General features: G+C 42.8%; 2 protein-coding genes across 2 annotated transcripts; both read left to right on the top strand.

Moving 5' to 3' along the window:
- Positions 1 to 1,106: 1,106 nt before the first annotated feature.
- Positions 1,107 to 7,598, top strand: ctsc (cathepsin C). The gene is made up of 8 exons (XM_079271213.1): positions 1,107 to 1,395; positions 2,067 to 2,212; positions 2,870 to 3,024; positions 3,806 to 3,961; positions 4,582 to 4,700; positions 5,852 to 5,983; positions 6,171 to 6,403; positions 6,573 to 7,598. The coding sequence occupies exons 1-8, from the start codon at positions 1,236 to 1,238 to the stop codon at positions 6,837 to 6,839; spliced, it is 1,368 nt and encodes a 455-aa protein (XP_079127339.1). The 5' UTR covers positions 1,107 to 1,235; the 3' UTR covers positions 6,840 to 7,598.
- A 776-nt stretch (positions 7,599 to 8,374) lies between these two features.
- Positions 8,375 to 14,208, top strand: rab38a (RAB38a, member RAS oncogene family). The gene is made up of 3 exons (XM_079271410.1): positions 8,375 to 8,618; positions 10,826 to 11,106; positions 13,942 to 14,208. Exons 1-3 carry the CDS (start codon positions 8,417 to 8,419, stop codon positions 14,095 to 14,097), a joined length of 639 nt encoding a protein of 212 aa, XP_079127536.1. The 5' UTR covers positions 8,375 to 8,416; the 3' UTR covers positions 14,098 to 14,208.
- The last annotated feature ends 8,595 nt before the right edge of the window (positions 14,209 to 22,803 follow it).

Below are 22,803 nucleotides of genomic sequence, written 5' to 3' on the forward strand. Positions count from 1 at the left end.
AAAAGGGATTCCTACCCAGAACGTACTCTCAAGCATAAATATTAAAGAACGCATATTAGTGTAACAGTAAAGAAATATGATAAATATAGTCACAATATTTGTTTTTTATTATGTATTTATTTTTCTAACGTTAAAATATATAGTTATGGTGTCATTTTAAGATTTTTCTTATTTCAGTTTTTGCTCATATCCTTTTCAACTAAAAATATCATAAATGAACAGCAGCAATGCAAAAACATTTTTTTGAATCACATGTTTTTAATTACATGGGATGAGGTCACACAAGCAACACCTATGTTTTTCTGTTTTATTTCCGATGCCTCCCCCACATGAATGTGCTCTCCTGATGACTCCCCACAGCGCCAAATTTACTCAGCTCTTTCTCGCGTCTACTGCGCATGCCCACAGCTGCTGGGTCTTCACAGACGATGAAAAACGAAACCAAAAAAGCGAAGGACAGACAAACGACGAGAGGTGTCCTGCTGCGTTGTTCCTTGTTCGCTGAAAACCTACGTATCTTTGTATGACAGACCGGAAGAGGGATAGATAGATCGATAGATAGATAGAGAGATAGATGTAAACTTTATTTATCCCCAGGGGGAAATTCGTTTGTAGCAGCAGCAATTGACAGAGTAAAATAAAATATAACATATGGAATGCACAATATCTACAGTACAATAAAATACCAGAGCAGATATTGAATTGAAGGAATAGATTAATAAAAAAAAATAAGCTGGAATAGAAATAGAAATGCACAGTATATACCATGAATATAGTGGTATTAATTAAATAAAATTAGCAACTAGTAAACTAAACTAAACAACCTGGACAGTAGGGCCAGGATCACCAACAACAAGCAACAGTCACGATAAAGTATATATAAGAGCATACACGTGTATACATAACATACATAAGCAGATGTGTCGGAAATACTCTTGATAATACCCAAAAGTAGTCAACGTTATGTGAGCTTTAAAGACAACGTTAGCTAGCCGGCTACATTGCTAGCTACGTGTGCGCATGCGCGGTGTGCTATTGGGCGTAACGTATTTATCTTGACCGTAGAAGTTGAACTGTCTATCTTTGTAAAAAGTTAGCATAAATTGGCAGGCAGAGGACTTGTGGGGGGAGTAACAGAGAAGTTCACGTGGGACAGGTGGCGCAGGAAACAACAATCAGGGTCTGGCAGCAGTTGTTTCGTGTGTTTAAGCAGCTAAACTGAGCTGTGTGTGAAGATGAGGCTGAACGGAGTGCTCGTGTGCTTGTTCCTGCTTTGGGTGGAAGGGTCTGTGGGCGACACACCAGCCAACTGCACGTTTGAGGACCTGCAGGGGACATGGGTGTTTCAGGTGTCCAAAGGAGGCCACGACAAGTCTATCAACTGCTCCGCTGAAGGTAAAAACTCCCATTAAACAAGTCGCACTTAGGACTCGTTAGACATGATGGAAGAAATCAGGTGACATCTTAGGGCGATTCAATAATCACTTCCTCTTTTCGTGACGAAGTTTGGTTTGAACCACCTGCGTTGGAAAGTAATTTGTCTTTCTTTTAATTAACGTTACCAGTTTTTAATACACAAAGTTACTCTTGTTGCTGACATAGTGTGAGTATTTACTGCTGCCAGTGGTAATAGTGTGTGAGTATTTACTGCTGCCAGTGGTAATAGTGTGTGAGTATTTACTGCTGCCAGTGGTAATAGTGTGTGAGTATTTACTGCTGCCAGTGGTAATAGTGTGTGAGTATTTGCTGCTGCCAGTGGTAATAGTGTGTGAGTATTTACTGCTGCCAGTGGTAACAATGTGTTTTTAAGTGTGACCTGCAGATGACAACTAGCAATAAGCTAACTCTCTCTTACAATACAATGAATGTAAAAGAATCCCAACCCTTCATGTCATTTGTGAATCTGCATCAATTTAGACATTAAATTATGTTTTTATTGCACCAGGAGTGATACTTCTAGTAGGCCTCACTGCTCACATTGTTGAGGACTGATGGTTGGAACTTTAATCTACAGGTTTAATTAGTCCCGGCAGATAAACTCGTGTACATTTTGTGTTCCTCCTCAGCTACAGGCAAGAGCTCGCTGACTGTGACCCTGGAGAAGCTGTCTGTAGCCACAGATGAGCTGGGCAACAGCGGCTTCTTCACCCTCATCTACAACCAGGGCTTTGAAGTGGTCATTAATGGGTACAAGTGGTTCGCCTTCTTCAAGGTATGACAGGCATGTACACGATTTAGTTTAAATGAGGGATGATTTCAGTATTTAGTCATGGTAATCCTGCATAAACTACACATTTGCTGGGTGGGTGAAACAGTTTTCAGCAGGCTAGTTCATATCACATACTTGTATTATGCCCCTTACTGTAAACCAGCTGATCACAAACTATGTACTCAAAGTACATCGTTCAACACTCCCTGACATTAACAGTTAATCACTTAATTTCTCCTCATCTGACATGGTATCTGGAAAAACATGCATATCTGCAAGTCACCTAGGCCTCTTTGACTGTAGATATACTGAAGTTCAGTCTTTCAGTCATGTGTTATTGTACGTCACTCACATGACTCTGAGATAAGGGAAGAGTCTTCTAGCCAATGTTGTGGGTCATCCATGTCTAGTTCAACTTTCCTATTTCCTAAAATTGATTCCTCTTAATGTCGCAATATGAGAAGAAAGGAGAGACTTCACATAATTCCTTCTCTCATTTATAAGCCAATGATTGTCTGAATAATGTACTGGAAATATCTGGCTTTATATGGAATACTCTATTGCTTTGATTAATCCTGAGTGTTTGTATTTGCATGAAACTACTTTGCTAAATTGTATTGGATCACAAGCCCTCATCTGATTGCCTCACTACACGCTCAGTACACCGACGATGGCCATAAGGTGACCAGCCTCTGTGACCAGACCCTGCCAGGGTGGGTCCATGATGTCCTGGGACACAACTGGGCCTGTTTCGTGGGGAAGAAAGTGAAATCGGTACCACCCCGACTAGATTACAAACCATTCCTCAGCAACAGGTATGTACATGATGATGGCTCGGTACGTTCCTCGACCTGTAAAGTGGCCAAACGCACGCTAACAAGCGAGATATCAGTGGTACATGGGGGGGGGGGGGGAAGAGAGAGAGAGAGAGAGAGACTCTGGGTGCAGGCGGTGTTGCTGATCTGTGCTTTCAGTGTACTGTGCAGTTTTGACTTCTGATTTAATCTCCACTTTCATTTCCTCCCTCGGTCCTCTGATGTGAACTGAGTTAGCCTCACTCACCCGCGGGAATCTTTGCAAATTGCCTGATCGCTGAGAAATCTGATATGTTTGAAGCACACTTTGGTGAACAGGCGTGACAAAAATAATAACTGAGTTTATAGCAACATAAAGCTGCTGCTCTCTCTTTGGTTCCAGTTGGCTTTAAACCAGGTTACAGTTTATTGTAGTTTAAACCATGAAGTATATCTGAACAAAACCTCTTTTCTCTCAGCACCAGAGTGATTTAATTATTTGTATCCACCGTGTTGTCTGAGCTACCCACCAAAATGGTAACAGTTTTATTTACGATTTTAATATATTTCTTAAATGCGTTTGCATCATAAAAGTAATCAAATATTTAGTCTTTTGAACGTTCACCCAGCTTCCTCCTAAACATTGATTAAACTAGTATTTGCATAATGAGAAGAACTCACTCTCTTGGCGTATGCAAGCGTGTCTTAAAGTCGACACTAACCCTTTCCTTCCGATTTGTGTGGCAGACGAGCCTTTTTTTATTAAAAAGCAACCTCACGCGTGTCCTCATTCACCCTCCAGCCTGCTCCACCAGCTGTACAAACACAACATGGACTTCATTGAGGCCATCAACTCTGTGCAGAAGTCCTGGAAGGCTTCTCCCTACCCAGAGCACGAGACGTACACTCTGAAGGAGCTGCACTACCGATCAGGAGGCCCCGCCTCCCGGATCCCTGTGTGAGTATTTACTTATTTCCCATACTACTCAATTTAAATGGCTTTATTGGCATGACTGTATCATTTTATAGTTAAACGTATTCAAATTAAATAAATGCTGGTTGGAACAATACAAACTGGAAATAATATGTAACTAACAAAAACAAGGTGCAGGAGTCTCACTTTAAAAACATATGAAAGCTCAGAAATGAGTCATTTGTGCTCCTAAATACATTTTGTCCATGTATCCCGCTCGGCTCTGTCCTGTTCATTAGGTTAGAAGGTTTATGAAACTGCTTCTATATGAACAGTATCTGTTCAAAGTAGCTCAAAGTATTCTTCTTCTGGTTTTTACGGGGTTTGGCCTCCAGCCTATTTGTGCATTACCAAAGTCTGTTGGCTACCTTTTGCACCATCAATCTGTGCAAAATCAACACATACTTGAACCAACAAGAGAAGGGAGGCCGGCACAATCGACATCTGCTTGAACTTCTCCAATCAGTTAAAACCTACCTTACGGTGGCGCTACATGCAATTTATTTCTATAGTATTAGGCTTTCTGTAAATTGTCATTGCAAAATGTCTTACAGAAAATTCCCTTGTGATTCAAATGTGATTTTTATTTCATTTTTTTACTTTAGGCGCGTTCGCCCAATGCCTGTGAAAGCTTACGACGTCAAGGTGGCGGCGGCTCTACCTGAGCACTGGGATTGGAGGAACGTTGACGGCGTTAACTTCGTCAGCCCTGTGCGAAACCAAGGTGCCGTTTGATTGCGGTCCTGTGCGCGCATGATCTTAGAGCTTCAAAGGACTTGCAGGAGGCAGACAAAGCCGTACCACTTGAGCAGCTGTCTGTAAGGGCAGACGCTGAACAGCAGCGCTCCGTTGCGTCCGGCTTGGCAGGCCGGGTCTCCTTCCTGCTCGCCTCCTGTGTCTCTGCACAGCCCTGTGTGTGTGTGAGTGGAGAGATTATGCGTGCTGAGTAGTTTGAGTGTCTGAGAGGGCCTCTGTAGTGCTGGGTTTAAGGATCTGGAGAGGGCTGCAGAGTTTCAATGGAAGCCCTCTAAGCCACTGTGCAGTGCTGCGGGGCTTATTTTTGCTTCAGTGTTCCAGTCAGAAAAAATTGCTGTGATTATTTCCTACCAAGCCAGTTACACCTGCAGCTTCCCTGTAAGAGTCCCTGTTGGTTGCAGACGTCCTGAGAGAGCTCTGACTTAAGTGAGCTGTGGGTCCAACATGACAAACTTCTTATCTCTGAAACTGATTAAATCCTAAATTATAAGACCGCAAAGTGTTCCCACTAGCACAGATCTTTAATTTAAATAGTTGTAGCACCGTCTTGCTCTTAGGAGACGTTACGTTTTGGACCCAAATGAAAACTGTTCTGTCACCCTGACTTGACTCATTACTACAATTAAACCTCCCTGTGAATCCCCACCGCCTCTCTTCTCTGACCTGATTTGTTTCCGCAGAGCATTTTATTAAGAACCTGGTGCCTCACACTATTAATGGTAACAAGTGTCTCTGTGCCTTGCTCATTATTATGCATTACAACTGATGCAGATGAGTGTACTGGGGCAGGAACTTTACCTCTCCACTTTAAATAAACTGCTGTAATTTATTATTGAACAAATGTGCTTAATGATTAATCAGGGTTTTAGTTCAGGGGTGTTGCAGCAAATTACATGTGCAGGTGCACCGACGGTATCTGAAGCTGGCGTTGCTTGACAATGTCAGAGTTGACATTATGGTAATTATGTAGTAGTGTTGCGGCATTGCCTTATATTGAAATTACTGCCAATGTTCTGTCAACTTCATTTACATGCACGAGGACAGACTATGCACTCTAGAACAGGTAACGTGTGCAGCTTCTCAAGGTTCTAGTTGTAACTCTGTGATGTTGTGTTTCAGCGTCGTGTGGAAGCTGCTACTCCTTTGCCTCAATGGGAATGTTGGAAGCTCGGGTTCGAATCCTCACAAACAACAGCGAGACGCCCATCCTCAGCCCCCAACAAGTGGTCTCCTGTTCTGAATACTCTCAAGGTAAAATAACTCACTATAAAAGCTTGTTTTCAGACCATATCCGTTAATTCTTCAATCTTGGACCACAAAACACAATTTCACCTCGTTAGAAAGTCATGAAATCCTCCCAACAGTCCTTTATTTAGTTTAATGACATTTGCCGACCTATTGAATACACCAGATTTAACCGCCATCTCTCCTCTTTAAGGTTGCGATGGTGGCTTCCCTTACCTGATTGGCAAGTATGTACAGGATTTCGGCATTGTGGACGAGTCGTGCTTTCCGTACACTGCGACGGACTCTCCGTGCGGCGTTCCTCAAAACTGCCGCCGCATGTACGCCGCGGAATACAGCTACGTCGGTGGATTCTATGGCGGCTGCAGTGAGATGGCCATGATGTTGGAACTGGTCAAGAATGGACCAATGGGAGTGGCCTTTGAGGTAAAACAGCTGCTCACTGGTTGCCTGCCTGCTATCTCTTTACAGTCTGTGTTCGCGAAACAATTGAGGTTGTTGCTCTCTCGTAGAGTTTTAAGACCCGCCTTCTTCATGGGTACAGCTTGTATTCGATGTGATCAATTCAAAGTAACTCGTCCCCGTCCTTCCTCAGGTCTACCCCGACTTCATGCACTATAAGGGGGGCATCTACCACCACACGGGCCTCGCAGACCCCTTCAATCCCTTCGAGCTGACCAACCATGCCGTGCTGTTGGTGGGCTACGGCCGCTGCCGCAAGACCGGACAGAAGTACTGGATTGTCAAGAACAGCTGGAGCGCAGGCTGGGGCGAGGACGGCTATTTCCGAATCCGCCGGGGCAGCGACGAGTGTGCCATCGAGAGCATCGCTGTCACAGCCAATCCCATCCCCAAACTGTAGAGGCTGTAAACCAGGGGTCTCAAACTCCCGGCCCGCATGCCGAATCCGGCACTTTTTATTTTTTTAATTTTTTTTATTAAAGTTAGACTTGATAATAAAAATATCCCCATAGTTGAAATTATGAGATAGAAAGTCAAAATTATGAGATTGAAAGTCAAAATGATGAGATACTTAAACAGTCATAGAAGCAGCTCTTTGGCTGGTTACTGTACATTTAACATGGAAATGTATTGTGAGTACATTGAAGACTACTTTAAACTGTGAATGCAGAGTTATCTAACAATATGTTACGAGTAGTTACATTTACAACCGGCCCTTTGTGGGCGACCATGATGCTGATGTGGCCCGGAGTGAAAGTGAGTTTGAGACCCCTGGTGTAAACCAAGGAGGAGAGGAATGTGTTGCTCTTTTGATGACATGCATTCAGCACGTCGGCCTACAATGTTGCTTACATTTTAAACTGTTTCTGGATTTAAACAATCACTGATTAGCTGCCTATGAATCATTTAAAGTCACGCTGTAGCTGCCAACTCAAATTCTGGATGAAAATGCATCCGTACAGAATGTGACGCGTTTGCGTGCCGGGTGCAGGGCCTTGGTTCGTTGTCTCAGGGAAGCAACAGCGGAGAGTTGTAATATATTCTGTCCTTGCATCAACTTGAAACCGTCACTGCCATATCTTTCTGTGAAGCACTTTGTATGAAGCTCCCTGTGGAGCTTTTAAAGGGAATTCTTAATCAATAAAGGGATGAAACTCACTGCAGCGCCTCTTATTCTTTTCAACAGAATGAATGCGTTTCAAGATGACTTTTCTGTGTGAAAAAGATGGAACACTATTTTATAGCAGTCTTTTTATTTTATTGTGTTTTGGCTTCAGCAAAAACTACTACGCACAAAAACAAAATGAGGTTACATGGAAGTGAAACGGTACAACTCGACTGCATAAGGGGTTGAAGGAATGATTCAAGCAAATGGTTGATTTACTCAAACGGGAGGAAACTGCCTTCAGGCCTTTAACAGAAATCTGAGGTTTCAGGCAACAAACTGTTAGGTTTAGGAACGCGCATGGTTTGAATTAAAAACAACCCTTATCTGCTAGAAGACCCTGAAGGCAAACTTCTTGTGTGCTTGATTTACTGGCACATGGGTGAATGTTTAATTTTCTGACTTTCACTGATGAATAAACTTCCTTAGTTACTTTCCAACTACTGTAATTGAGTACATTTGAGGCACTTTTGGGTGAGCATTTCCATTAAATGCTACAGTTTTAATTTAATCTAAAAGTCTTTCACTGCTTACTTAATACTGAGAGTTTATCCTCTCCTGTTTTAAAATACTCCCAGGCAGCTCCCCCGCGTGCGTCACAGGGTCTAGGCGTCTCTGCGCCACTTCCCTCTGTGAACCAGGGCGTACCTCACCCCCCCCCCCCCCCCCCCCCCCCTCCCCTCTTCTCTCCGCCACTTTCCCAACTCTCGTCGGTCCTCTCCGCGCTGTCCTGTGCTGCTTCTCTCCTTTCATCCCCCGGCCCTCTCCCATTACGGTGGATTCATGCTCAGCTCTCGCCTTCCTCGGTCGCCATGCAGAACAACCACAATAAGGAGCATCTCTATAAGATTCTTGTAATCGGGGACCTCGGGGTCGGCAAGACCAGCATCATCAAGCGGTATGTCCATCACAACTTCAGCCCCAACTACCGAGCCACCATCGGGGTGGACTTCGCACTGAAAGTCCTCAACTGGGACCAGGAGACGGTGCGCCTACAGCTGTGGGACATTGCAGGTACAGTCCAACTTTTACGCACGAATTAATAACGGCTTATTTAATGTCTTTAAAATACATGTATTTTTATATGACTTACTGCCCAATAATACATGGATCATGGTGTATTTGTCAATTTTTTCAGAACTTTTAGTTTTTTTTTTTTTTTTTTAGATGAAGCTGAAAATGGAATGCACTTTGGTAGACAGATTATATTGGCAGTTAAATAAATCCACTCGGTCGATGGTAAATAGTCTTTTTAGTGAAATTAGCTTAAGGCTACGTTTTGAAGTTCATTGTGACCAGCTATAGTCCTGAGAGAAAATGTTTGTAATTATGTGTTTTTTGCCCTTGCCCTGAACGTCACTTGATTGAATTGATCTGCTAAATAATTACATAAAGTGGTGGTTATGAAAATCACCTTTTCCATCCTCAATGAATGCCATTTTTAGATAAGAGACAAAACTTTCCAAACAATATGAAATATGTATCAGAGGTCAGCTGCTCAAGTGAAAAATATAGATGTTTTCCTTCAGGAAACGCAACAAGTTGCTTCAAGTCAAATATGGAGGATGGAAACTTGATTACTATATTGTAAAGTAAATGTGTATTTTAGATCCACCGATAGTTTGAGGTTCCTGATAAAATGACAACCATGCAGGGAAGGAGCATGAGACCATGTCGTCACAGTTGGAGTTATCCAGGGTTAATATTGCTCACTCATGTACCAGCTGACCTGCTGACATTACTCACTTCAAATCATTTGGCAACTACATTTCTGCATTTACATGTTTCTCTTTAATTACACTCACAAGACAGGAGCAGTCCGTTCGATAATAAAGTAGAGAATTCCTTCTGTGAAAAGGAGGAGTTCTAATCTCAGTATTTAAATGCTTTGATTGTCTTTGGGGGAACACAGAAATAAGGTAGCCAAACAAACCTAAAGGCCACAGCAGTCTCATCTCACGTGAGTGTGGGCTGAGGTTTAGAAGAATCCTCTGAGCTGCTGCTCTCTCCCCTCCTGTGCGCCCTCTCCAGTAAGCACAAGCAGTCATGTGTCTCAAACTCATGTGAGGGAGATTTGAGGCCCAAGCTCTTGTATACAGAAAAGCTTTTATTGAGCGCTAAGGATGAGTGTCTCCCTCTGTGAAAACTGCTAGAAGGCTTTATTGTTCAGCCTTTTTGAAATCTCATCGATATACATGTTGAGCTGTGGAAGTCAGTGGCTGCAGAAGCCATTGGCAATCCTGACATTAGGTAACCTTAAAGGCCTTCAATACCTACCCCTCTATTCAGCTTCTTACTATGACCTCACGCTTTTCTGCCACTTAGTTAAACTGTTAAATGAACCAGTTTTGGTCATTTTACAGGACACATTTCTGTGTTCCTTCTTTCAGTTTGAGGTTGGAAAGACTCAGTTTTAAAAAGGTGCGGTCATGTAAACCTATGCACCAATCAGCATTCGGTCAAATCTGATCAAACTACACCCACATACTGGGTGTAGTGATCTGATCCACCTGTGCAGGAGAGCAGGTGAAGAGCAAATGTTCCTTTGGGCCTCATCACAGTAGCATGGAAATGAATATCAACCCCTTTCTTCTTCACTGCGATGCTTTGGGAAGGATCAGCTGAGGGTTTAGGTTCAGTCCTCAGTGTGACAATGTTTGGTACCGATGGTGCTCTAGCACACGTTATGGATGGGAAAAATCAGCGTGGATACAACATTCCTACAGAGCTTATCGAATTAATTTTACCCTCAGGAATTTCGACAGTTCACAGGCAAGCGCACACACACACACACACACACACACACTAACACGAAAGACTCCACTCCTCCTCCAATCATGCCTCTATCCGTGTCTCCATCTTATCTCTCTCTTTCTGCAGCACTTTTACCAGTAAAACATGCATGTCATTTTGTGTGTATCCGTGTTTGTGGTTGCGAGAGTGGGTGAGGTGTGTCGGGAATGCTTGCACGGTAGCACACATGAGACGGGAGTGTGATGAAATGAGTTCATCGGATGATTCATGCCTCTGTGTCGGTTTGTTGCTGAGGTGACACAGCATCACTTGCAGCTTTTTCCGTGCCAGCATGCATTTAAAGGGGTGAAAAATACCAAGATGTGCTTCAAGAAAGTATAACATGTTTCTGCAGCTTTACACCAAAATGCTAATCCTTTTCTTTGTGTGTGTCTACGTCTGTGTCCTTGTCCGTCTGTGCTTTCTAGGTCAGGAGAGGTTTGGCAACATGACCCGCGTGTACTACCGCGAGGCCATGGGCGCCTTTATTGTGTTTGACGTCACAAGGCCTGCCTCCTTTGAGGCCATCACCAAATGGAAGGAGGACTTGGATTCCAAACTGACACTTGCCAATGGGAAACCTGTTGCCACTGTGCTTTTGGCTAATAAATGCGACCAGGGCCGGGACGTACTGACCAACAATGGAATAAAGATGGAGCAGTTCTGCCAGGAGAACGGCTTTGTGGGATGGTACGAGACGTCCGCTAAGGTGAGAAAGCTGGGACACACACACATATAAAATACAAAGCAGTGACATAGCCACAGCATTGTGGTGCTGTGGATAAACAGAGTAGCTTTCAACAGGAGCTCTTAGGCTCAAGCAGGCGTGTCCTTCCTGTTCAAATGTCCGTGAGAAGCATCCGACTCCCGACCAGCTTGACTATATCAGACCCAGCACCTGATCACCCTGTGGAGACGCTACCACAGAGGCACATTCAGGATGTGAAGAAATCCTTTAAAAGTGTTGAATTGAACAGACTCAGGATCTGCTGCAGTCAATTAGCTGTGCTGAGTCTCACAGCAGACATTCCTGCAATGTTATTCCAGGTCACCTGCGCTCGCATTAGCTTCTTCTGGCTTCCAGACAGCATGTCCAGGAATGTTGAGGGAATATATCAGTCCACTGCTTTCTTCTGAGTCACACAGGTATTAAAGGGATAGTTCTGCGTTTATTCGCTTCCTTTCCGAGAGTAAGATGAGAAGATGGAAACCACTCGCATATCTTTTTGTTAACTATGAAGCTGGAGCCAGGAGACGGTCAGCTTGGCTTGGCAAAAAAACTGGGAGTAGGAGGAAATATGAAACTCTAAAACTTAAAAACTTTGATAAACTAAAGTGCAGTATTGTTACTTGTTGATGCAGACAGGAATGAAATAATGTGGTGAGTGAATCCTGATCGTGAGACGAGCTCAGGATTCACCCACCCACACTAAGTCACCAAGACACCAACACAAGCTCTGACAGCAGCTAATGAAGAGAAGGCATCTCACAGCTGGGTGTTAAGGGAGGAAAATAGACCGAGACGTGCACTCACACACTGTTGCAGTACTGAATTTGTATGTACTTTACAAACAGTACAGTCAAATTTGACCAACATGGAAACACTCTCAATTACAGTGCTGTACATAAAAGTATGAATTGACTTACTCTTGTTTTGTTTCGTCCCATTCTCTGGATGTTTGGAAATACCGTGAGGCAATTTCTTTAAATTTGGCACAAACATCCTCCTGTTCTTGGTCAAAACGTGTTTTTGGGCCACAACTTATGAATTCATATGCTTTTTATGAATTATGAATTTCACGCGAATGCTAACACACAGACACGGAGGTAAACTGCAACATTACTCATTGTTGGAGGCATACATGGTAATTCCAGTTAGAATTGAGAGGCTTCACTTAAAAGCACCGCCACCAGTCATGTGACATTTGTTCAAGTTGTAGATGGTCACAGAGTGTGAGCTGGAATGTGAAGAATTCTACTGGTTGCAGTGTGTTAACTGTGGAGTCTGAAGCCCGCACAGGCATTTTGTTTTGTGTTTGTTTTCATAAAAACCTGCCAAGTCATCCTATTTGTAATCGTAAACATGAAGAGCAGTAGACCATAAATATTTCACGACATGCATCTTGATGCCTCAAGTGTCATTTTCCCAAGAAAAGTTTACTTTTTTAGCTGATTGAGTGTATCGAGAGTCTGTACGCATGCACATGTTCTGCATGCACAATAATGCACAGGGAATTGAGTGAAGTTGGCACAGTGCAGAGCAGGTGTTTTTGTTGTCTTTTGTAGCAGATCTAACAGTAAGTATGATAGATCACGACATGGCACAGGGAGCTGCTGCAGTGCCTACTGAGCACACTGTTAGATCATTTGAATATTCAGTATTTCTACTGCTACTGCATCACACACTGTAATGACTTCATAAATGATTATCCCGGTAGACACATTTTGTAATTATATAATTGCAACTGGTTCCAGACCGTTGTTGCAATTCATGTCCTTCTCTGCACCCTGCTTCCTGTCTGTGCCCAATTAAGGCAAAATTCACCAAAAATAACCTTTCATGATGGCATGTGGAAAAAATGCCAAATGACTGTGTAAAGTTGTACCTAATTTAAATTTACAATATGGATAGAGTAGAATCGAATGAGCTGCACAGACAAAAATCATACTGTTGTTGCACTGTTTACTGAAAACGTTCCATCAACTGTATTTAGTTGACACCACTTTCATTCTTGTCAAGTTTACATCAAATCAAAGCTACTCAGCTGACAGAAAACACACTTTTTCACATTATTCAGCACCTCATGCTTTATATTTGTGAGCTTCAGATTGCTGATTAATTAATCAAAATGTTCAATTTGGGTTTGAATATTTATCCCTACAGTTTGCAAGTGCCTGCGTAGATTTAACACATTAGTATTTTTATTTGACAGTAGCGTCTTTGCTGCTGTGAGAATGTAATCGTGTCGTGTTCATATTGTCTGCAAAGGCATTAAGATTGTTACATCAAAGTTCAAAGTTCAAAGTAGCTTTTATTGTCAATTCTTGCATGTCAGGACATAAGGAATCGAAATAACGTTTCCCACTCTCCCACGGTCGACATACATCAGAAATACCTAACTATTCATGGTTACTTTCTGTTTTCTTACACTCCAATGCTATTGTTGTTGAGATTCAACACATTGTAGTGTACTTGTTTGATCACTCATCGCATTGTGTTTGTATGCAAATGAGGGATGAGGTTGTATTGTCATTTGTCACTGCCTGAGCTACAGAGACCACTGGCAGCAGCTGGGAAGATATTCATGTAAAAGTACCTTCTCACAACATGGCTGCTGGCTGGTGCCTCATCCGTCCACTCGGTCTAGTCACCGTCCATTCGGTTCACTCACCTGCTCGCACAGGTTGTTGTTTTTTTAGCAGCACTTGTTTTATTCCTTTTGTAAAAATGTTTGCATTTATCAATTTCTCTTGCCTCCTCCTCTCTTTTCTTGCCCACCATCTCTCCTTCTATTTGTTCCTTCCACTTTTTCCTCTCGTTCAGGAAAACATCAACATCGATGAAGCGGCTAAATGCTTGGTGAAACACATCATTGCCAGTGAGAATGACATGCTCCAATCAGAAGTCCCGGACACCATCACCCCCCAGTTAGAGAACGACAAAGGCGGGACATGCTCCTCCTGCTTCAGGTCCCAGTAACGACAGCCGGATGTCCTTTTGTATCTCATGACACACAAAGTTGAGTTTGTCTGTGAGCAGGAGACTGAGGGAGAGGTGCTTTGGCTGTTTGTTTGTTTTTTAGGAAGCATTTACTGGTGCCAACTCTTTCCCAGTCTCGTAGCTCGGATGGGGGGGGGGGGGGGGGGGGGGGGTGCTTAGAGGATGACAGACAGGCAGCTGGCTCAAGAAATGAAGACAGAAAGAGAGGAATAGAGATGGCTGCAGCTGTGTGCGCTTGTCAAAGGCAAAGTCACCTTCTGGACGACTTCAAGTCTTGACAGTTAATGAACACATGCAGAAAAAGATTGCAGCAAATCACAGTATATCTGTAAAAGGGTCCATAGAGGGAATCTCTATTTGTTATCTCCTTCCCTCCTTCTCTTGCCCCACTCTGTGTCTGAGTTTGTCTCTGCTTGTTTCTCTCTCCTCAGCCCTCCCTAGTTTTTCACACGTCATTCTGGTCGAATAAACAGGCGGAAAGCACATTTATGTGTCGTTTTCCTCCAGATATTGAAATTCACTCTCAGTCCTGATAAGACTACAGCTGTGTTATTCGCTGTGGTTTCTTCCGATTTGGTTTCATTTAATTTTATTTGGTAATTTTTATGGCACTGTCTTTTCTTGTCTTACCTCATGTGCCAGCTCAATAATGTATAGCGGATTATGTTGATAATTAAAGTGCCTTTTCTAAACCATTTTATTCAATGTCTTCAATAGATGTATTCACTGCATATTGTATTTATGAGTGCACCTAAAGGTGTGTAGAATGACCTCACTTTTCATCACGGAGGTAGGCTTCCACTCATTTCCATGGCAACACATTCAAAATACTATGCCAAACGTGTGTTTCAAAGAACGACTCCTTAAAGCAACAAAAAAGTATATTGTTCCATTAAATGGTTTTATATTAAATCTGAATTCCACTGTTCAATATTTGTAATTATGGAATAAATGCATTTATATATAATATGAAGCTGAATATATGAAGCTGCAGATCCTCAACTCAGAGAAGCAGCTGACCAACCACTTCCTGTAGGACAAAGTCTGACACACACACTCACATGTAGCAGGGAAAGAAAAAAGGAGAGAGAGAGAGAGAGAGAGGGGAACCATAACAAGCGACTATAATCACAAGACTTCTCAGTCATACATTATAAGGAGGAAATAAGCTGCACGTGATTTCAGGATGAATCACAAAGCTTTCTCTGTCTCACCCACACACAAACTCGCACATGAACATTTTGCATGAACATTGAAAGGTTACAAGCACTGAGTGTGGTCGCAGTGGTACTATATGGTCGATAAACATTGAGAGTGGTGCTGGAAGCATCAGATACACAAACAAATGTCCTCGTGATTACAATTGAGGATTTGTTTACACTTGCATTGGTGACGCAGTATGGGGCGTGATATTGTTTGTACATTTTTGCCACCAAGACCAGCCTCTGCATTCTTTAGATTCAGGCAGATTTAGATGATGGCAATTATACGCCTGTTGTATAAATTGAGTGGTTTGTTTGATTTTTCATAAGGTCATTCAAATGTCAATGTAAATGAGTCATTCCCTTTGAAAGTAGAAGTTTGTGTCGACTCTAAACCCAGCATTTGATTCTATGTTCGTAGCAATGTAACAGGCTTATTTATTGGTCAACCCTATCACTGCTCGGCTTCAGCATCCTGAAACAAATTGCTTCAATCATCATGTTGGAGGTTGCGGTTCTTCTCACCTACAAAAAAAGAAAGGAGTTATTTCAGGTTGCTATCATTTCTATTTTGTGTCTTTTCAGCCCTATGATAAACTTAAAAAAACAGATGCAAAATGCACCACAAGCTGGGCTAAAACGCACAACTCTGACCATCGCCTGACTGAGCAGAAAGGTTGTTCAGACAGCAAAGATCTGCCCACCAAAGACTGCTGGGAGAGCTAGAACGAGCACAGGTCTGTGTCTAAGCTCCCACACTGTAACTCTACTCAGCACTAAATGAGCCACAGAACAGGAGATGAGGTGTTTGAGATGTTACTGCACAAAGGTGTAAGATGGAGAGCAACACAGGCAGCGTGTAGCCAGGTCCTCCTTGTACACGTGTTGAAGTTCGACTACTTTGTTACAGTCACACTAGGATTTAGCTGTCATTTTGTTTCGTTTTTTTGCAACACTATATTGCCGATGAGAGGAATCGTAGCTGTAGTTTCACCTGATTAACATTACTGTCAGACAAAAGAAATATCTTTTAACCTTTTGAGAGAAAACACAGCTCTTAGATCTTAATGCAATTCCTAAGCCACACGATCTGCTTCCTCGTGTTTGAGCAGGACCCATTATCAAAGGAGAGGGAGATGAATGCCATCATTTATTGTTACAGTTAGCTGAAACATCCCCGAAGAGCTCAGTGGATTGTTTTTTAAATGGTTTCCTTTCAAGCCCTGGTAAAGTTAGACTTTTATTCAACAACAGCATTTTAAATAGTCATTTTCAGTAAACTGGCTGCTATTAATCCGCACATAAAACAGCAGGTTGTCGCATCAGTTCAGGATCACACAGTTAGAGAGGCATGCTGAAATGTACACAAACAACAAACAGCTGAGTATGCAATTAGATCAGTGCCTGGTTTGAAACCTTGGCATCGTCCCCTAAGACGCACATTTGATCTGTTATTGACACTCTTACACGGATCACCAGTGACTGACAGAGCCTGCTTTTTGTTTGAACAGGCTGTCTGTGTACGAGGTGACACAGTGATTTGGTGATTAGCACCGTCGACACACCGCAAGGAAAAGTCACACACTGACTGTGCTGAGTTTTTTTCATTGTCTTCCACATAGGTTTCCCCTTATAGTACTCCAGTTTCCTCCAAAGCTCCATGGCCATCAAAGTCAGGTAGAATGCCTACAGGTATGTGTATCAGAGACCTTTTTGTGGTGTTTTTTGGGGGTGTTTCTCTCGTGCATAATGGGAGAAGCCCAGGCTTCCATCATGCAGAAAACAAGATGTGAGAGAGAAAACAACAAATACATTCAAGGCTATTTGTTTCCCTATCTAGTGGAGTGATGTGTGTGATGTGTCTTGTGCCATGGGGTATACTATTTCTGCATTCATTTCAGAAATGCTAAATAATAGTATGATTTATACTAAAATGAAATGCAGCGCACATACTGAGTGCATTTTAAGAGGCAATAGCGATATGTAAAAATAAGTGTATTATGTCTTCATGTCTCCTCTGAGGGACATTTTACTCTGTGCTACACATGTTATGCGTCAGCTTGCTTCAGCAGAATTTACTGCCCAGATTGCTGTCAGTATGTCAGCAGCTCTGCATCCCAGCCTGTGACAGGATCAGCACCTTGGACAGCGAGTGTGACACGCTTAAAGTGCAGAATGTAAAAAATGGGACTGTTGATTTTTTACTACATCACGCGTTATAGCTTATTGTCCTTTTAATTGCTGTTTTTCATGGACTGACACCAATGTGCATGATGCCACATGCCCTCTGCAGAAACAATATGGTTATATTTGTGTCACATTATCATACAATTACACCCAATATGTCCAATTCTTTCCAATATGACCCTCTTTCCACGGGGACAAAAGGAGGTAAGAAATGTCAACGTAATTTATGTCAGCATGGATTTAATGGTTTCCACTTCATAACAAGCTCAGGAAGTTGATTGCTGCTGCATCGTGTATGCCCGTGGGATTATTTTGGCCAAGGCCACTGCATTTGTGTGTGTGTGTGTGTGTGTGTGTGTGTGTGTGTGTGGCGGCAGCATGTTTGCTAGCTCTCTTTGCCTTGGCAGGGAAAAAACCTAGGTGGGATATTGGTCAGCAATGCCCTTCCCCTCTGTGCCAACTGTCTCTCCTCTAGTGGATGTGTACAGAACACCATGTGTACAGAATATCCATGTTAATGTGACCTTGTGCTGAGTGTGATGTGTCCTGTGGGTCAGGGTGTGTCCACGAGTGTGTGTTTTATTTTACACACATTCAAAATATCTGCATGGATTTGTACTCTGGAGTCACTTTGAGTGTCCGTGGTGTTGTGGAATATTTCTTAAACTATTCGGGAGAAAAGTGTAAAGTGTTTTCAAATCTATCTCAAATAAAACAGAGTCTTGATGAAGGATCAAAGTTGTCAATTTATTTGCTTGCAAGCAAAAGAGAGAGAGCAGTTCTCAACAGACACGTATCGCAGAGTCTTGTGAGGAGTACCCTAAAATCATCTTCATGCATGCTACCTTTATACCCACAGACAAGAGAAAGCAGCTGAAACAGGCAAGGGGAAGAATGATGGAAGACAGACATGTGTCTGGTGTATTCCCTGCAACAATAAAAGTAGGCCTGGTTCTATGTCGAGGTTATATATGGCCTGCAATTGTCTTCTCCTGTGCTCTTTGATCTATGTGGATGTTTATGTTAAGACAGAGGTTTATGATACAGCAGGCGCTGTCCGTCTGAGGAGAACTAAGCAGAGCAGAATAAAAACATTTTTTCCTATTACAGTGGATTCAGTTCGACAGTTGTGGTCCTCTCTGTGGTGCCTTACAGCGCTATCTAGCAGTGCATACCAGCACTGCACACCAACAAACACCCCCCCCCCCCCCCCCACGTAATCCAGCTACACAAACACATCAACATCCACTAGAAAAGTAGTGCTCTGCAAAATTATAAATCAACGTAATACGACTGTAATACTTCAATATTTTCTAAAGTGTGCTTAGCGTTTAACGCTGGGCTTTTGTCTCTGATAACTCAAAAGAAATCCTCAAAGGAAGGATAGGACTTTCTGGACACATTTAAGGGTGCCAGACGGAGTGCAAGGAAGCACGGATGTCGGTGTGTTGGGAGGTAGACTGCATCGATGGATGGATGGCTGGAGAGATGGAGGACACGGGGGTGGGCGGATGAGAGGTAAGTTGCCAGGCAGCGTGGGAGTTTGAGGGCATGTTCAAGAGTTGTGTCTATGTGCGTGTATGCATGTGTGTGTGTGTGTGTGTGTCTTCTCTCCATGTGGGCGAGCGAGCATGGGACCGAGTGATTGCTCACATGGATGCAGTTGTCATGGCAACAGAGGATGTCGTTTTGTTCCGCAAGATCTCAGCTGTCCCAGAATCCTACAGACGTCTCTCTTTTCTCATCTGTCTCTGTCTTCTTTTGTCTATTTATCCTGTTGTCATGATTTCCTCGTACCAAAACACTCACTCCTCTTACTGCCTCCCCCCTCCTCTGTTTTCTACCTCTCTCTCTCTCTCTCTCTCCCCTGTTATTCTCCAGATCCCGCGCTCTCTCTACCTTTTGCCCCGTTTCCCTGCAATCTCCAATCCCCCTCCTCCTCCTCCTCCTCCTCCTCCTCCTCCTCCTCCTCCTCCTCCTCCTATTCTATCTCACTCCTCCTCTCCTACACGGCTGTAACAGATATAAATAGAGGTAATAAATTGCAGTGAGGCTGCCAGGGTGTATATTTTTGTGTGTTAATTTTTTCACTCTAATGACCTGCAAAGACTGGTGGGATATCCCTACATAGGGAGCTGTAATTCACCACACCTCCCTCCCTCAGCCTCTCTCTGACTCACATGATACACACACGGCCCATTAATCTGCTGCTTTGGCACTTAACCATCAAAACACAGATGCTGCTTAACTCTGTGAGGCTTGTGACCCTCAGGCATTTTAAGCATCTCACCAGTGCTAGAGTTTGTACCAAAGCTAAATAAATTATCATCAAAGTTCAACACATATCAGCAACAACTTTGTAAAAAGCACTGAAGTGACACAATTATGCCGTAAATCCTCCATCTCTCTGATTTGTATGCACCAAGGCATGATAGATACATGCATATATTTTTGGATTTTGATATCATATGGCTGTGGATTGTACAGTCATTTAATGCTGTTTTAATATCACATGGTGATAACTCACCATGTAGCTAGTGTCTGTGGTTGTTTGTGGATGCATGTGATGTGTTTCTATAGCCTCTGACTAAAACCAGTGCGTAACCCTGACCCACTGCTCCTGGTTATGGTAACACCAGCAGCACTGAAAACGGATTAGAGCTTTATCAATGTCAATGCTTCACATCACATCAAGGAAAATGCCCTCTTTCCATCTGGCGCCATGTTTACATTTGCATCCAGTCAGCTGACACCCTTATCCAGATCACAATGCAGTGAAAGTGAATGTCTAGAGTCTCATAATAGTGCAGCTATAACATGTTGACATCCGGTCATTCACTCTGAATGCCTAAACTGACATTTAACGAAGCAGTCACTAATTACATTCAGAAATCTTGTGAAAGCGAAACAATGTGCCTGCTTGTCTCACCTTTACCATTTCCCTATGCCCCAGCCTTTGCTTTACTCTCTCTCACACACACACACACACACACACACACACACACACACACACACACACACACACACACACACACACACACACACACACACACACACACACACACACACACACACAATATGGAATGTGATTTATAGCATGTATTAGCAACAACCTCCATCCCTGGGAGAGGCAATAAGAGAAAAACCGGACAAACACCTGAGACCACCTGAGACCTGACACCGTAGAAATGAGGGAGAGAAACGACAGAATACAAAGAAGAGACAGAAGAGAAAAATGTGGAATTTGTGAAAAGAAATATAATGATGTTGACTGTGATGTTGAACACGTTCTCCAAGACGATGAAAGAAAAAAGACCTGGGGATATCACATGCGGTATACTCTTTGCAGTATTGGGCAAGTAGGATTATTGGAGTAGCTGGTGCATGAAAACCTGCCAAAGAGACTGCTCAGAGTTTTTTCTTTTACCCGACTCAATATTTTCCGCATACTGCTTCGCTTGGTACTGACCTAAAACCCAGGCTCACCAACCGCGTCTAGCAACTGACACTGTAACCGGAGATGATCTCCAAAAAGGGCTGAGCAGCTCAATTAACTGCTAAATTATGGCTCCATACTTGGTGTTGTATTGCTCTTCTCTTCTGGCTCTTTGGTAAGTAACCAAATGAGCTCAATTCCCAAAATGTCCACCAACAAACCCAATAGAAGTCATTTGATTTGTGCTATTTTTCATATACAATCTTACACATTGTGGCTTACCTGGGAATATGATATTGTATTTTATCTGTTGTATTGAACTATTTGGTGCCTGAGGAAACTGCAAATCTCACATTAAATACTATCTGATAAATTAACAGTAACAGTTCAATCAGGCATCATTGGATGAATTAATTAAAAAGGCTAGCCCTGACGGAAACAAACAGAAATATAAAAAACACGAAATGAACACCAAACTAAATGCGTAACTGCAATGAAAGCAGTGAAAAGAGGAGTCTGAGAGAAGAGTGTGAGCAACTCTGGAGGAACCGTGAAAGCGAGGCGTGATGAGGAGATGAAGAGGGCATGAGAGAATATCGTTAGAGAGAGGCTGGTTGAGCTCTGAGAGTCGCAGCATGCCCAGGGCGGCCTCTCCACACATCTGTCTGTTCATCCCCTGGGGGGGGGGGTTGCAATAGCAGACGCAACAGGGTGAGTGTGCGCTCACCTCTCCCACAGGAACATCTGTCTCCTCACACAGGCCATATGCCTCGTAACACAAGCCCTTTCCCGTCTCCATCCCCCCTGTCTCACTTTCATGTCTCTTTCTCTTTCTGTCCCCATCTTGCTGTCTTTGATGGAGGGCCGGGGGCTGGCAGACGCTCCTGCTGCACAGCTTCATGGCCACACGGTCTGCTTCTGGTACTGTCCTTTACAAACCAACTCCCACTTACACACACACAGATGCCCTCAGTGGAGATATCGATTTGCTGTCAAGAAATAGCAACGCTGAATATACCCACGTCTGACATCACCAGGTTCAGTTTTGTGTTAAAATAGATTGATTTCACTGGAGGTGTGGGAATGGACATGCATGACTGGATATCAACACACAGTACACTTATTATATATTATACTGTTGCATATTGTGGCATTGGTCAGTGCGCTGTAGGCCAGCATGTCTTTACCATTTCCAAAAGTATCAATTACAGTCAGTTATGAAAACAGTTTAGTGTGGATTACAGAGCCTGCTGTACTTTTATTATTGGTTCTTGCTGTCATTCCTGTGGTGAACTAAATGAAGATGACGTCACATCCATTTTTCACAGCACAGTTAGAAAAAGAGCTCGACAACAGAGCCTTTTTTTTTTTATCAATCTCAAACATCAACGTCAAGTTTCACAGTCCCTTAGAATTAAAGATCCAAGGCCTCTTTTAAGACTCAACATTTAAAATCACACAAGGCGAAAATAACACAATAGCTTGCAAATACTCTCTTTTTAACAGCATAAAGACATCTAACATTCTAACTATAAACTAAACAGATATGATCTTAACACCAGTGAGTGAAGCACTTATATTTGACACAAATTAAGTACGTTGATGTTTGTTGATATTCTGTCTTTACTCTGTATGTTGTAAGTGTATTCTGTGAGTTTTGAAAAACAATCTGTTGACCCAAAAGCTCCTCCACTATAAAGTTCCTAAATAGTGTCAGATGCGAGGGAAGACTTAAATTAATAGTTTGCAGTTTTGTTGGCAATTTCGAAACAGCGCAAATTGCACAGGGCATTGCTATATATGCCTATTTACGGATGACACTGTCATGGGTTGTGGTCAAGTTTAACAGTGTTAGCTACA

This window comes from Melanostigma gelatinosum (genome assembly GCF_949748355.1).
Source record: "Melanostigma gelatinosum genome assembly, chromosome: 7".
NCBI classification, from domain to species: Eukaryota; Metazoa; Chordata; class Actinopteri; order Perciformes; family Zoarcidae; genus Melanostigma; species Melanostigma gelatinosum.

Bases quoted from the DNA above. Each gene is read 5' to 3' on its own strand.
- rab38a (XM_079271410.1), top strand. From the start codon at position 8,417: ATGCAGAACAACCACAATAAGGAGCATCTCTATAAGATTCTTGTAATC. The intron at 8,619-10,825 runs GTACAGTCCAAC...TGTGCTTTCTAG, and splicing joins ACAGCTGTGGGACATTGCAG to GTCAGGAGAGGTTTGGCAAC. The intron at 11,107-13,941 runs GTGAGAAAGCTG...CCTCTCGTTCAG, and splicing joins GGTACGAGACGTCCGCTAAG to GAAAACATCAACATCGATGA.
- ctsc (XM_079271213.1), top strand. From the start codon at position 1,236: ATGAGGCTGAACGGAGTGCTCGTGTGCTTGTTCCTGCTTTGGGTGGAA. The intron at 4,701-5,851 runs GTGCCGTTTGAT...GTTGTGTTTCAG, and splicing joins CAGCCCTGTGCGAAACCAAG to CGTCGTGTGGAAGCTGCTAC. The intron at 5,984-6,170 runs GTAAAATAACTC...CTCCTCTTTAAG, and splicing joins CTGTTCTGAATACTCTCAAG to GTTGCGATGGTGGCTTCCCT.